Source organism: Salmo salar, chromosome ssa06, assembly GCF_905237065.1.
Source record: "Salmo salar chromosome ssa06, Ssal_v3.1, whole genome shotgun sequence".
Classification (NCBI taxonomy): domain Eukaryota; kingdom Metazoa; phylum Chordata; class Actinopteri; order Salmoniformes; family Salmonidae; genus Salmo; species Salmo salar.
In genome coordinates, this window is record NC_059447.1 from 41374033 (window position 1) to 41388478 (window position 14446).

General features: G+C 43.2%; 1 protein-coding gene across 2 annotated transcripts in view; it reads left to right on the top strand.

Annotated features, from left to right (window-relative positions):
- Window positions 1–1235: 1235 nt before the first annotated feature.
- Window positions 1236–14446, top strand: part of LOC106607281 (ATP-citrate synthase) — a 32246-nt gene continuing 19035 nt past the window's right edge. For both annotated transcript variants that reach the window (XM_014204090.2, XM_045720594.1), the window contains exons 1-3: window positions 1236–1511; window positions 7996–8175; window positions 12998–13120. In XM_014204090.2, coding sequence (XP_014059565.2) covers window positions 8017–8175; window positions 12998–13120 — 282 coding nt within the window. In that variant the 5' untranslated portion in view covers window positions 1236–1511; window positions 7996–8016. The remainder of the gene's footprint in view (window positions 1512–7995; window positions 8176–12997; window positions 13121–14446) is intronic.

A 14446-nucleotide genomic window follows, 5' to 3' on the forward strand; every position in this document is an offset into this window, starting at 1 on the left:
TACAAAAAAATGTTGTTAGTGTTATTTTATTTGGAATTTGTTTATTTGTGCACAAGACAATACAAAACAATGTGATGAGAGTTGAAAAGGCAAGCGATAAGTGAAGTGCAGGATAGGTAAAAAATGATTATGACCTGGGATCCTTTGGACTTCCCTACCCTAAACTCTAACATTAATCCCTTACCCTAACCATAACCCTTACCTAACCTTCACCCTTAACCATTTTCAAATTCAACTAAAATCGGGTTTATATATACACTAGATGATTATTTTGGCCGTTGTGTTGAAGCCACCTTGCCTCCATCTTGACACTCCCCCACCGTTGTAAAATATATTTTGGAAGCTATAGAATGCATTTATTAATGTCTACACTCGTTTTGCCATATTTATTTTATTAAAGACACCTTAATGCATACTTTTAAATTATATTATGTGAGCTAAACATAAAAATAAAAATATATATAAAAACATTTCCTTAAAAGTATAATTTTTTTTAGATGACTAATGTTACTGTCCCCACTACAACTAAAAAAATACTTAAATACATGCTATTTTCTTCCTTTAAACACTTAATTGAAATAGAATTTAATGTATTCCTATGGAGGACTGCTCCTACAGGGGACTGCCAATATGGCCGACCGGCAGCTTCAAAGCCTCTCAATAGCCAAAGACGTAGCATCAGCAAACCATGGTATGGTTTAAATGCATCATTGGTAGGGACCTCTCAAGGATCTCAGATTGCACGGAGCCCCAAAAAACCCTGAGGTGCATAAGGCACCTCCCCCTTTCAAATATTGCTCCAACAAAATAAACAAACAAAATGGTATCCCAATTAATCAAACTCAGAAACAAATAGTTTGGGATTCACACAAATAAAAAATACCAGGTGTAAAAAAAGCACAATACTGCAGTTTGTACAATTTACTTGAAGGCCACTGAATGAAAATGCATTTGCTGAATCATTGGCTACATGTTTATGTATTTATCTATATATGGTCAAGGCCAAGAGCAACGGGAAAATATAAATAGCCTTAATGTAGATGGACTTCAGTTCACTGGTGCCAGAATGTATTCAGAATATAAACGTTTAGTCTAATTGAAAAATTGAGACAATATTACTGTCTTTTATGCATGATCATGTTATTCCATTCTGATTGGCTACAGTACTAAACAGAACCATGCCAGCCAATCAGCGTCCTACAGTTGAACAGCGGAGTCGTTTCTTTTCAACGGCAGGTGGGCGTGAGCGATATGAAGCAACAGCCACGGGGTGGTGTGACCCAATCAGAAAGCAGGGATATCAGCCAAGTCTAGCGTCAGATAGGAAGAGGAAAGAAAACTGAAAACCCAGAAGTAAAGTCAGTGGTCTCACGCCGACAGCCGAACCACAGATAGAAGAAGGAGCAGTTAGCAGAATCATTGCCGGCTCATATCGTTTCACAACCGAAACGATCCAAATCTTCTCAACAGAAAACCTGGGAGATCTTTCCCACAACTCTCTAGATATAAAGGTGAGATAAATCTATATCGATTTGGATGTTTACAGATTGCAAGGAGTAACTGAAAGCTGACTTGAAAGTTACATAAAGTAGTGTAACATGCGCAGTATAAATAAAATGTAAAAAGTGTGTAGTTCATAGTAGAGAGTCCTCTCCTTTACCAACTGTTTATTCCTAGCACTACAAACACTGACTACACCCTTTATTCAATAGCAGTAGGTTCAAGGTATGTCTATGTGTGTGGGGGATTGTTTCTCTGTGTTTGTTTCAGGGGCGAAAATCTGATATCCACTTTGGAGGGGACAATTACATTGCATTACATTACATTTTCTCAAGAGCAATTCCTGAGGGGGACACCAAAAGTAGTGCTGTAACACATAGCCTACATTGTAATATGGTAAATGTATATTGAGGAACCAAAGAAATAAGGTGTTTGCCATACTCCTAACTACCGGTACCCAAAACTACACAACTAATCACAACAGCAATACCATTGCCTTTAACAAATCTTAGTTCAGTCACCAGTTTAAGTTGAGAGTATCCATGGCATTTTCCAATTATGTTCCTATTTTACAAGTCAAAAAAATTGAGAACCTTTCATAATGTTGCCAAACAAAGACTCAACAAACTTACCTGAGACTCCCTGTCTCTGCCAGTCTGTCCCTGCATATCTGTCCCCAACTCTGCTGTCTGTGTGCCATCTGTTGCCTGCTCTGCCTAATGACATCATTGTGAAACATTTCCATTAGAATTTCATTTCTTTCTTATGAACATTTTATCAACTAGTCTTTGAGATATTAGGCTACTAGGGTTCTTACTATGCGTTTTGGTGTATTGAAAAATACTCTGATGTCCGTCTTATTTTTCTGCCATTTTTCTACCTGGCTGGCTACACACACAGTGTGTAGGTTATTTACAGTAGGAGATGGGCTTCTATCATCTTCAATCATTCTATATGGGCTTCGATCTAAAAGGTAGCTAGCAAATGTGAAACGGATTAAAATGACAAGAGTTGACAGCTGTATGAGTTCACCATTTACACAACATATGCTGCAACCTTTTGTAATTTTAATAGTTTGTTTCATATTGGCTGGCTTCCAACAATAGCTGAATTTGCAAAGCTAGCGAGCACCAATTCAGTTTCAGTGGTGTTTGCTATAATCTTTGCTACCCGGGTTAAATAAAGGTGAAATAAAATAAATAAATAAAAGTTCCCTTGCGACAATTTAGCTTTTGCAACGAGACCATTAAATATATTTAAGACAATGGTAGATGAGAGTGTAGTTCTGTTCAGTTTGGACTTAAGTTTATCGCTAACCTTATCACAGGGACTTTAAAGCACTAACTTACATCATCTGTATGCTGATTCCATCTTTGACGACGCCACATAAATGGAATAGGTACTAGCTAGCTTAATAGTTAATATTTGCGCGCTAGCTCTGCATATACAGCTAGTGTGTGTGTGCGCGATTGACTGGATGAACCTCACGGCAGTTACGTAGCAAGCTAAGGAACTGGCAGTGGATCAAACCATTTTGAGGCAAAGGGCCGGGGTGTCGCAATCTTTTGAAACTTAAAAACGCGCTATTAAGTGTCTATAATCAGCACAATTGCTTTCATTGCGTATTATTTAAATTACATAGTTATGTTTCAGTGATATATTGGGGGGGACAAATCATATTTTTCCCAGGATGGGGGGGGGTCGTGTCCCCCCCGGGATTTCCGCCCCTGGTTTGTTTGAGACAGCAATGCATCAGCCTCTCTGAAGGTTGTGTGTGTGTGTGTGTGTGTGTGTGTGTGTGTGTGTGTGTGTGTGTGTGTGTGTGTGTGTGTGTGTGTGTGTGTGTGTGGACTGAGTAAGGGAAATAAAGAGAGACACAGGACGAGTTGAACTGGTCAATCAACAGTACCAGTCTTGACTTCATAAAGAATGAAGACCTTATGAAAGTGTTATTGTGGCCACGGCTTAGCTTACTATAGTTTCTTTTAAAATGTGTCGACTCATGGGCTGTGTCATGTTTATTTGTTTAGAAAATGTCCGTATTACCCTTAATGTAGTTATTTATTTATTTATTTATTTAGTCGTGTCTTTGGCATGGCATGTCTTTGACTAAATCAAATCAAATTTTATTGGTCTTATACGGTTAGCAATGTTATTGTGAGTGGAGAGAAATGCTTGTGCTTCTAGTTCCGACAGTGCAGCAATATCTAACAAGTAATCTAACAATTCCACAACAACTACCTAATACACACAAATCTAAGTAAAGGAATGGAATAAGAATATATACATATAAATATATGGATGAGCAATGACAGAGCGGCATCGGCAAGATGCAATACATGGTATAAAATACAGTATATACATATGAGATGAGTAATGCAAGATATTTAAACATTATTAAAGTGACTAGTGATCCATTTATTAAAGTGGCAAATGATTTCAAGTCTGTATGTTGGCAGCAGGCTCTCTGTGTTAGTGATGGCTGTTTAACAGTCTGATGGCCTTGAGGTAGAAGCTGTTTGTCAGTCTCTCGGTCCCAGATTTGATGCACCTGTATTGACCTCGCCTTCTGGATGGTAGTGGTTGTTGTCCTTGATGATCTTTTTGGCCTTGTGGACCATTGTGACATTGGGTGCTGTAGGTGTCCTGGAGGGCAGGTAGTTTGCCCACCGGTGATGCGTTGTGCAGACCGCACCACCCTCTGGACAGCCCTGCGGTTAGAGACTGTGCAGTTGCCTTACCAGGCGGTGATGTAGCCCGACAGGATGATCTCAGTTGTGCATCTGTAAAAGGTTGAGAGTTTTAGGTGACAAGCCAAATTTCTTCAGCCTCCTGAGGTTGAAGAGGCGCTGTTGCGCCTTAATCACCACACTGTCGGTGTGGGTGGACCATTCCAGTTTGTCCGTGATGTGTACGCCAAGGAACTTAACTTTCCACCTTCTCCACTGCTGTCCCGTTGATGTGGATGGGGGAGGTTCTCCCTCTGCTGTTTCCTGAAGTCCACAATCATTTCCGTTGTTGAAGTTGAGTGAGAGGTTGTTTTCCTGACACCACACTCCGAGTGCCCTCACCTCCTCCCTATAGGCTGTCTCGTCGTTGTTGGTAATCAAACCTACCACTGTTGTGTCGTCTGCAAACTTGATGATTGAGTTGGAGGCGTGCATGGCCACGCAGTCATAGGTGAACAGGAAGTACAGGAGGGGGCTGAGCACGCACCCTTGTGGGGCCCCAGTGTTGAGGATCATCGAAGTGGAGATGTTGTTTCCTACCTTCACCACCTGGGGGCCGCCCGTCAGGAAGTCTAGGACCCAATTGCACAGGGCGGGGTTGAGACCCAGGGCCTCAAGCTTAATGATGAGCTTGGAGGCTATTATGGTGTTAACTACAGCTCAGCATTCAATGAACTGCATTCTTACATAGGTATTCCTCTTGTCCAGGTGGGACAGGGCAGTGTACAGTGTGATGGCGATTACATCGTCTGTGGACCTATTGGGGCGGTACGCAAATTGGAGTGGGTCTAGGGTGTCAGGTAGGGTGGAGGTGATGTGATCCTTGACTAGTCTCTCAAAGCACTTCATGATGACAGAAGTGAGTGCTACGGGGCGATAGTCATTTAATTCAGCTACCTTTGCCTTAGGTATTCTTTTTAAGTCAGAATGTTCAAGTGATCATGCATTTGAATAAACTTGGAATGCGATTCATAGAGAATCTTAATTGACACAAAGCATGCATTATTAGTCCACTCTCAAAACACAGCTTTTGCTTTTTTGAAAGCACTTCCTTGCTTTCCCCAAGTTCATTAGTCCCGACAGATATCTTCTCTAGCAGGCAGACAGATGCTTCTTTTGATTTTTGAAGCCCCTGAAGTATTTTTGTAATTTCTACCTGTCAGACCCAGGTGCAGATGTTTTGGTGTTGTTGTAGTATAAGGGAAGGTAATCTGGAGGTGTAGTGGACCAGGCCAGGTTAAGGTTAATTGCATTCTGACTTCAGTGCTGTGAAAGACAGTGCTTTTCACAGAAACAGAATTGATCAGATTTTCTGATGAGAAGAAGCTTGTGTTTCTGCTGTAGGTGTCAGTGGTTTTCGTGTGTGTGTGTGTGTGTGTGTGTGTGTGTGTGTGTGTGTGATATGCATATTTTCTAGTGTATATGTGCCTTCATCCGTTTGTGTGCCTCATCTAGCAGTCTACAAGCGTTGCGCTTCAACCGCTCTTGATCAATGTTATCCGCACTGGATCATTAATGTTGGCGAGGAAGGGTGATATTTCATAACGCTGACAAGCCGCTAGCGGAGAGTAAATAGACAGATGTACTGTAGTGAGTCTGTCTCTCCTCCCATCCAGTGTTATATTGGCCTCGGACCAGAGCTATAGTGACTCAGGAAGAAGAGGAGAAGAGGGATCAATACTGAAGATGCTCCGACACCACCTCCATTCATTTATCTAATCAATGGCTAGCAGGGCAGCAACCCAGAGCAAAGCCTTCTCTAGTAGATATCAGGCTCTTTATCTGAATTTAATTGAATTTTACCCCCTTTATGTGACATCCAAATGCTATCCAATTACGATCTTGTCTCATTGCTGCAACTCCCCCAACGGGCTCTGGAGACGCGAAGGTCGAGTCATGTGTCCGCCGAAACATGACCCGCCAAGCTGCGCTTCTTAACACCCACTTGGGATCGGACCACAGGCTGTAGTGACGCTGCAACACTGCGATGCAGTGCCTTACACCACTGCGCCACCCGGGAGGCCACAGGGCTCTCTATCTGATGAAGGGCACAGAGAGCAAGTTGACTGGGTGGTCCATCACCGCAAGAATACTGAAGAGCAACTTGTTGTTTTATTGTCAATTTCTTAGTAGTGATATTACGGAGACTAGTGACTGAGTGGGTTTGTATCAGCACAGTAATAGGACATATTTCTCATCATTGATATCCATCTGGTCTGTGGTAAAATCAATGATAAAGCTCTGCCGAGTGACTGTAGCAGAAAACCAAGGCCAGATCAATAACAAAAGAATATGCACATTGTGCTGGCGGAAGGAAAGAGAGGGGGGGCTGAGGGATACCGAGGGGGCAGGGGGTGTGGTGGAGGATGGGGGTTGGTCACGTTTGGTACTGTGAGTCTGGACATCCAAGTACCACATTCTGCTCTATAATGTTCAGAATAATTTTTCTTCATGATTAATGAACATTTCATTTTCAAATCCAAATATATTGACTGTTCTGTTGCAGAGGCAACATAGTGTGTGATTTAAAGTACTTTCTAGGTTGACTGACTGACGTGGTCCCAGTAGACTAGGCATTCAGAACTGAGTTTGTCCTATTTAGCATATGGCTTCATTTAAGCCAGCAGGAGGATGCCCGAAAGGGTCACAACCCTTGTCTTTGCCATGAAAGGAAAACAACGTTCGATTTACACATCCTATTGGGTTTTGGTGTTTTTGCTTAAATTCAATGTGCAAATTTCCCCCTCAAACTTTAGCGTTTTCACAATAATTAAATGTTCATTTAAGAATGATCAAATCCTTTGTCCTGACCCTCTCCAAATATCTCATTTATGATTTTTTTTTATACATGTGTGCTGACAGACAGCTGCCTTTTTAATAGTCTCTTGGGAATATCCCTAGTATGGAGTTCCGGGTCACTACGTCATACCAGGACGACCCTTCACCCGTTACAGGGTTTATACACGCGACCATGACATCATAGTAGTCTGACAATCGGGCCATCGTCCTTATCTTGTTTGTGTATGAGACTGCACGTCTGACACGTCTCATAATGTGTAGTTCATAGTAGAGAGTCCTCTCCTTTACCCACTGTTTATTCCTAGCACTACAAACACTGACTACACCCTTTATTCAATAGCAGTAGGTTCAAGGTATGTCTATGTGTGTGTGGGGGGGGGATTGTTTCTGTTTGTTTGAGACAGCAATGCATCAGCCTCTCTGAAGGTTGTTTAGTCGTGTGTGTGTGTGTGTGTGTGTCTGGTTATTGTCCTCTACACTAACTCCAGGCCCCCTCTCTGTGCTGTCTCTGGTGATTAAAGCTGTGTGTCTGTCTCAGGGTTCACCTGATTTTGTTTGTGGCAGCCAGATGAGGGCCCGTTACTCCATTAGAGTGCAGATCCTAGACCTGGGCTAATCAACTTAGCCTCCGCATCACTGCCTGCCTGGACAAGGATTTTTTTAATTTTTTTAGCTGGGCCAATAAAGGATAGCATACTGAAGAGATGACGGGGCAGATCCTACAACATAGAGACCTCTGATCTGCAGTTTGTGTGTAAATGAATAGCTCACTATATACCATAATTATCATGTAAGAGGCTGCTGTTGTTAAAGGTAGGCCTGTCCTCTCTGATGTGTCATATTTGGGAGCATAACTAGAATATATTATACTTAAGCTAGTCACCCTGTACTGGTATGCACCTGTGGTTATAATCGGGTTTACCTAATCTCTCTCTCTCTCGCTTTCAACCTCTCTCTCTCCTCTCAGACCACTGTTCTCTGATCTACCATGTCGGCCAAAGCCATCTCAGAGCAGACAGGGAAGGAGTTCCTCTATAAGTACATCTGTACATCTGCAGCTGTCCAGAACAGGTTCCGCTATGCCAACGTGACGACCGAGACCGACTTTGACCGGCTGGCGCAGGACCACCCCTGGCTGCTCACTGAGGTAAGGAATAACTGACCCATCGAAGGCCCATTTTAGAACCCAATACCGACCTAGTACCTATATCTTAACAGCAGCTCTTATGTCATTCAATCACCAATGGTCAATGGCACGACTGCCTTTTCAGACAACAACTATTTCTTCATAAGGATGACTGACCCACGCAAGGTTAAATGTTTGCTCAAAACAAGGATTATATTACATTGCAGTCAGTAGATTCAGTTTGGCCACATTATAGTCATAAATCTGTCTCCATGACTATCACAGCAGCCACCTTCCCTGACTGCAGCCTGTGTGAAATGCTACATTTATTTTGCGGACACAATCACTTAGGCTAATGGAAGAGTAGAGTGGTCTCCTGGCTCTCGTTAGGAACCTAACGTCCTGGCTAGCAGGCCCATCTTCATTCCAGCCACTCTTCTGGCTGTAAAACGTAAAGTCAATGTAGAGGAGAATGAATATCCGCATCGTCATCGGAATGTATCATGAGGAATAAAAAGTGACATCCACAATGGGAGGAGACACTCTCTTTAAGAGCAGTCATAATTACCTCAGAGATGGAGGAGGAGTCTGGGAGAAAGAGGGGTCTAATAGAATTACAGTATGACTCATCTCCCAGGGTAAAATATATGTCTGTCTGTCTGTCTCACTCACTCAGCTGGGAGGCTGTTTTAGTGCTTCATCAAGCCGGATGCAGTGAGGTATGGAAGGGTGGAGGAGGAGAAGGATGGAGGAGGGCAGGTGTAGGCCCCGATACACATGAACCGATGTGAAAGGATTGATTAGGGAATTCCATTAACTTTCACCCTGGGCCCTCTCTGCCTGGCAGCTCTCCGGATGATAATGGCTCAAGTCTCATAAGTAACTTCTCGATCTCTGATTTAACCCAAGAGAGGTAGCAGCCAGGGGGAGGGGGGAGTATGGAGGAACGGAAGGAGGGACCGAGAGACAGAAGCTGTTATGCATCAATCTCCAGGCCAACAGTGTTGAACAGTCACCACTACCTTAGTCACTGTTACTAGCCGGTTACCACCTGGTACTCTACCCTGCACCTTAGTGACTCCTGCCCTATGTACATAGATTGATTGAACACTGGTCACTTCAATAATGTTTACATACCGTTTTACCCACATCATATGTATATACTGTTTTCTAGTCAAGGCTCATCCCCTATAACTACTGTTGTACACACCTTTTCTATTCATATACCGTCTATATAGTGGGCTCCCGAGTGGCGCAGCGGTCTAAGGCACTGCATCTCAGTGCTAGAGGCGGCACTACAGACCCTGGTTCAATTCCAGGCTGTATCACAACCGGCCGTGATTGGGAGTCCCATAGGGTGGCGCACAATTGCCCCAACGTTGTCTGGGATAGGGCTTGGCCATGGTAGGCCGTCATTGTAAATAAGAATTTGTTCTTAACTGACTTGCCTAGTTAAATAAAATAAAAATATATACAGTACCAGTCAAAAGTTTGGACACACCTATTCCTTCCAGGGTTTCTCTTTAATTTGACTATTTTCTACATGGTAGATTAAGAGCGAAGACATCAAAACTATGAAATAACACACATGGAATCATGTAGTAACCAAAAAAGTGTTAAACAAATCTAAATATATTTGAGATTCTTCAAAGTAGCCACCCTTTGCCTTGATGACAGCTTTGCACACTTTTGGCTACTTTGAATAATCTGAAATATATTTTGATTTGTTTAACTCTTTTTTTTTTGTTACTACATGATTCCATATGTGTTATTTCATAGTTTGATGTCTTCTCTATTATTCTACAATGTATAAAACAGTACAAATAAAGAACCCTGGAATGAGTAGGTGTGTCCAAACTTTTGACTTGTACTGTATAATATCCATACATGCATACATACATACATACAGTGCATTCGGAAAGTATTCAGACCGCTTGACTTTTCCATATTTTGTTACTTTACAGCCTTATTCTAAAATGGTTTAAATCTGAGTATTTTTTTTTTTTTTTAAATCTACACACAATACCCCATAATGACAAAGCAAAAACAGGTTTTTAGAAATGCTTGCAAATGTATTAAAAATAAAAAACATATGACATTTACATAAGTATTCAGACGTTTTACTCAGTACTTTGAAGCACCTTTGGCAGCGATTACAAACTTGAGTCTTCTTGGGTATGACGCTACAAGCTTGGCACACCTGTATTTGGTGAGTTTCTCCCATTCTTCTCTGCTGAACCTCTCAACTCTTCCAGGTTGGATGGGGAGCGTCGCTGCAAAGCTATTTTCAGGTCTCTGCAGAGATTGGGTTCAAGTCCAGGCTCTGGCTGGGCCACTCAAGGACATTCAGACACTAGTCCTGAAGCCACTCCTGCGTTGTCTTGGCTGTGTGCTTAGGGTCGTTGTCCTGTTAGAAGGTGAACCATCACCCCAGTCCTAAGCGCTCTGGAGCAGGTTTTCATCAAGGATCTCTCTGTACTTTGCTCCGTTCATCTTTCCCTTGATCCTGACTAGTCTCCCAGTCCCTGCCTTTGAAAAACATCCCCACAGCATGATGCTGCCACCACCATGCTTAGGGATGGTGCCAGGTTTCCTCCAGACGTGAGGCTTGGCATTCAGACCAGAGAATCTTGTTTCTCATGGTCTGAGAGTCCTTTAAGTGCCTTTTGGTAAACTTCAAGCGGGCTGTCATGTGCCTTTTACTGAGGAGTGGCTTCCATATGGCCGCTGTACCATAAAAGCCTGATTTGGTGGAGTGCTGTAGAGATGGTTGTCCTTCTGGAAGGTTCTCCCATCTCCACAGAGGAACTTTGGAGCTCTGTCAGAGTGACCATCGGGTTCTTGATCACCTCCCTGACCAAGGCCCTTCTCCCCCTATTCCTCAGTTTGGCTGGGTGGCCATGTCTAGGATGCGTCTTGGTGGTTCCAAACGCCTTCCATTTAAGAATGGAGGCCACTATGTTCTTGGGAACCTTCAATGGTGCAGACATTTTTTTTTTTTTGTATCTTTCCCCAGATCTGTGTCTCGACACAATCTTGTCTCAGAGCTCTACAGACAATTCCTTTGACCTCATGGCTTGATTTTTTTCCTCTGACATGCACTGTCAACTGTTGGACCTTTTATAAACTCAGCAAAAAAAGAAACGTCCCTTTTTCAGGACCATGTCTTTCAAAGATAATTCATAAAAATCCTAATAACTTCACAGATCTTCATTGTAAAGGGTTTAAACACTGTTTCCCATGCTTGTTCAATGAACCATAAACAATTAATGAACATGCACCTGTGGAACGGTCGTTAAGACACTAACAGCTTACAGATGGTAGGCAATTAAGGTCACAGTTATGAAAACTTAAGACACTAAAGATGCCTTTCTACTGACTCTGGAAAACACCAAAAGAAAGATGCCCAGGGTCCCTGCTCATCTACGTGAATGTGCCTTAGGCATGCTGCAAGGAGGCATGAGGACTGCAGATGTGGCCAGGGCAATAAATTACAATGTCTGTACTGTGAGACGCCTAAGACAGCACTACAGAGAGACAGGATGGACAGCTGATCGTCCTCGCAGTGGCACACAACGTGTAACAACACCTGCACATCGGTGTTGGGTCGGTACATCCGAACATCACACCTGCGGGACAGGTACAGGATGGCAACAACACCTGCCCGAGTTACACCAGGAACACAATCCCTCCATCAGTGCTCAGAATGTCCGCAATAGGCTGAGAGAGGCTGGACTGAGGGCTTGTAGGCCTGTTGTAAGGCAGGTCCTTACCAGACATCACTGGCGACAAACCCACCGTCGCTGGATCAGACAGGACTGGCAAAAAGTGCTCTTCACTGACGAGTCGTGGCTTTGTCTCACCAGGGCTGATGGTCGGATTCACGTTTATCGTCGAAGGAATGAGCGTTTCACCGAGGCCTGTACTCTGGAGTAGGATCGATTTGGAGGTGGAGGGTCCGTCATGGTCTGAGGCGGTGTGTCACAGCATCATCGGACTGAGCTTGTTGTCATTGCAGGCAATCTCAACGCTGTGCATTACATGGAAGACATCCTCCTCCCTCATTTGGTACCTTTCCTGCAGGCTCATCCTGACATGACCCTCCAGCATGACAATGCTATACTGCTCGTTCTGTGCGTGATTTCTTGCAAGACAGGAATGTCAGTGTTCTCCCATGGCCAGCGAAGAGCCCGGATCTCAATCCCATTGAGCACGTCTGGGACCTGTTGGATCGGAGGGTGAGGGCTAGGGCCATTGCCCCCAGAAATGTCCGGGAACTTGCAGGTGCCTTGGTGAAAGAGTGGGGTAACACCTCACAGCAAGAACTGGCAAATCTGGTGTAGTCCATGAGGAGGAGATGCACTGCAGTACTTAATGCAGCTGGTGGCCACACCAGATACTGACTGTTACTTTTGATGTTTTTATTTAATCAATTTTAGAGTAAGGCTGTAACGTAAGAAAATGTGGAAGAAATCAAGGGGTCTGAATACTTTCCCGAATGCACTATATATAATATTCCACACTCGTTCTGATATTTATTTATTTTAACTGTTTTGCAATATGTGTGTGTTACTGCACTGCTGGAGCTACAAACACAAGCATTTTCACAGCACCTGCGACAACATTTGCAAACCTGTGTACGCTACCAATAAACTTTGATTTGAGGGAGGACCCGGAAACCTACCTCCTGGTCTACAACAAATGAGCAATTTCTTAATGTGAGGCTAACTACGTTATCCTGTGATGGGTAGTCTAGTCTAAGGATGTTCACTAAATCAGTCACTTATGGCCATTATGCTGGTGTTGTGATGCTAACAGTTCGACCGTGTTGTCTGTTCCCTAGCGGCTGGTAGTGAAGCCAGACCAGCTGATCAAGCGGCGGGGGAAGCTGGGACTGGTAGGTGTCAACCTGGACCTGAAAGGTGTCCAAGAGTGGCTGAAGACCCGCCTCATGAGAGAGACCATGGTAGGTCATTGCCCCCCCCCACACACACATACATATTTTATTTATTTATTTATTTATTTATTTATTATTATTATTATAAATACAAAAACACACACACCAAGTCATCCTGAAGTGGATCCTCCAAAATACAGTGACTACAGCTAGGTTCAGGCCCATTCCTGGTCATGCACATTGAAACCCATCTCCCACAAGGCTCTTCAGTCTGCACCGTAGTGAACACTTTCACTCTGCTCACTGTTTACTCTGTCTCCTGCAGAACATTTGGTTCCACTCAGCCCTCTCTTTTCTCTTATTTCTCTCTTCATCCCCTCTTTCCCATGCCCACTGGTACTACCCATCCAAGTTAAGTGTGTTTGTTTTGATGCATGTTTAACTCTGAGAGCTCATTAGCAATCTGTGCTGCTCTGTCAGGTGCTAGTCAATCAAGCCAGTCAGCCGAAAACGGAGAGTCCTGCCTGTGAGTAAACAGGTTTCAGTGTAAGCCGAGCACGCTACAGTAGGCCCATCACTCTGTGTGCCACTTAGATGTTTGTGTGCTTCATAAACTATGGGCTAAGCGAGGGTGTGTGTGTGTGTGTGTGTTAGGCAGCTGTGGGCTGCTGGATATATCACTGGGCCAGACATTTTAGATGAAAACGTCAGTCGCTGCTGGAGACCATCAATAAGAAATAAATGAATTCACGGTTTTTAAGATGGCGTCTATTTGGATGAATTATTTTATTTTGACTGGCTTCAACAGCTGTTGCTGTTCATTTAGAATCTGGTTAAGTTGTTACAGTTATAGAACATGTTTCACAGTATGTTGTGTGTTTTCATTGCTTAGATGTGTCTATGGGTAGCTGTATATGGGATAGTTAGTGTATTTATTATGGATTCCCCCTTAGCAGCAGCAAAATGAAGGCAGTTATACAATTTAAAAAAAACATTACAATACATTCACAACAGATTTCACAACGCATTAAGTGTGTTCTTTCAGGCCCCTACTCTACTACCACATATCTACAACACAGAATCAATGTGTGTGTGTGTAGTGCGTATATTAAGGTGTTTGTGGAGTAACTGGATATTGAGGTTAGAGGGTGGTACTGGGGTTTATACTACAGATTGAGGGCTACAGTATGTGTTAGTTAGTTGTGTAAGTGAATGACATTCTGTTTGTGTGTGTCTGAAAGAGACCGGATTGTGTTTTGACTAGAGAGAAGAGGTTGGGTAGAGTTCAGTAACTGTGAACAATTTAGTCTGTCAGCTCGCTTTTTTGTTCTCGCTCTCCTCTCACAACCATCACTCTGTTTCTCCTCAGCTTACCAAATCACTATTCCCAGAGGT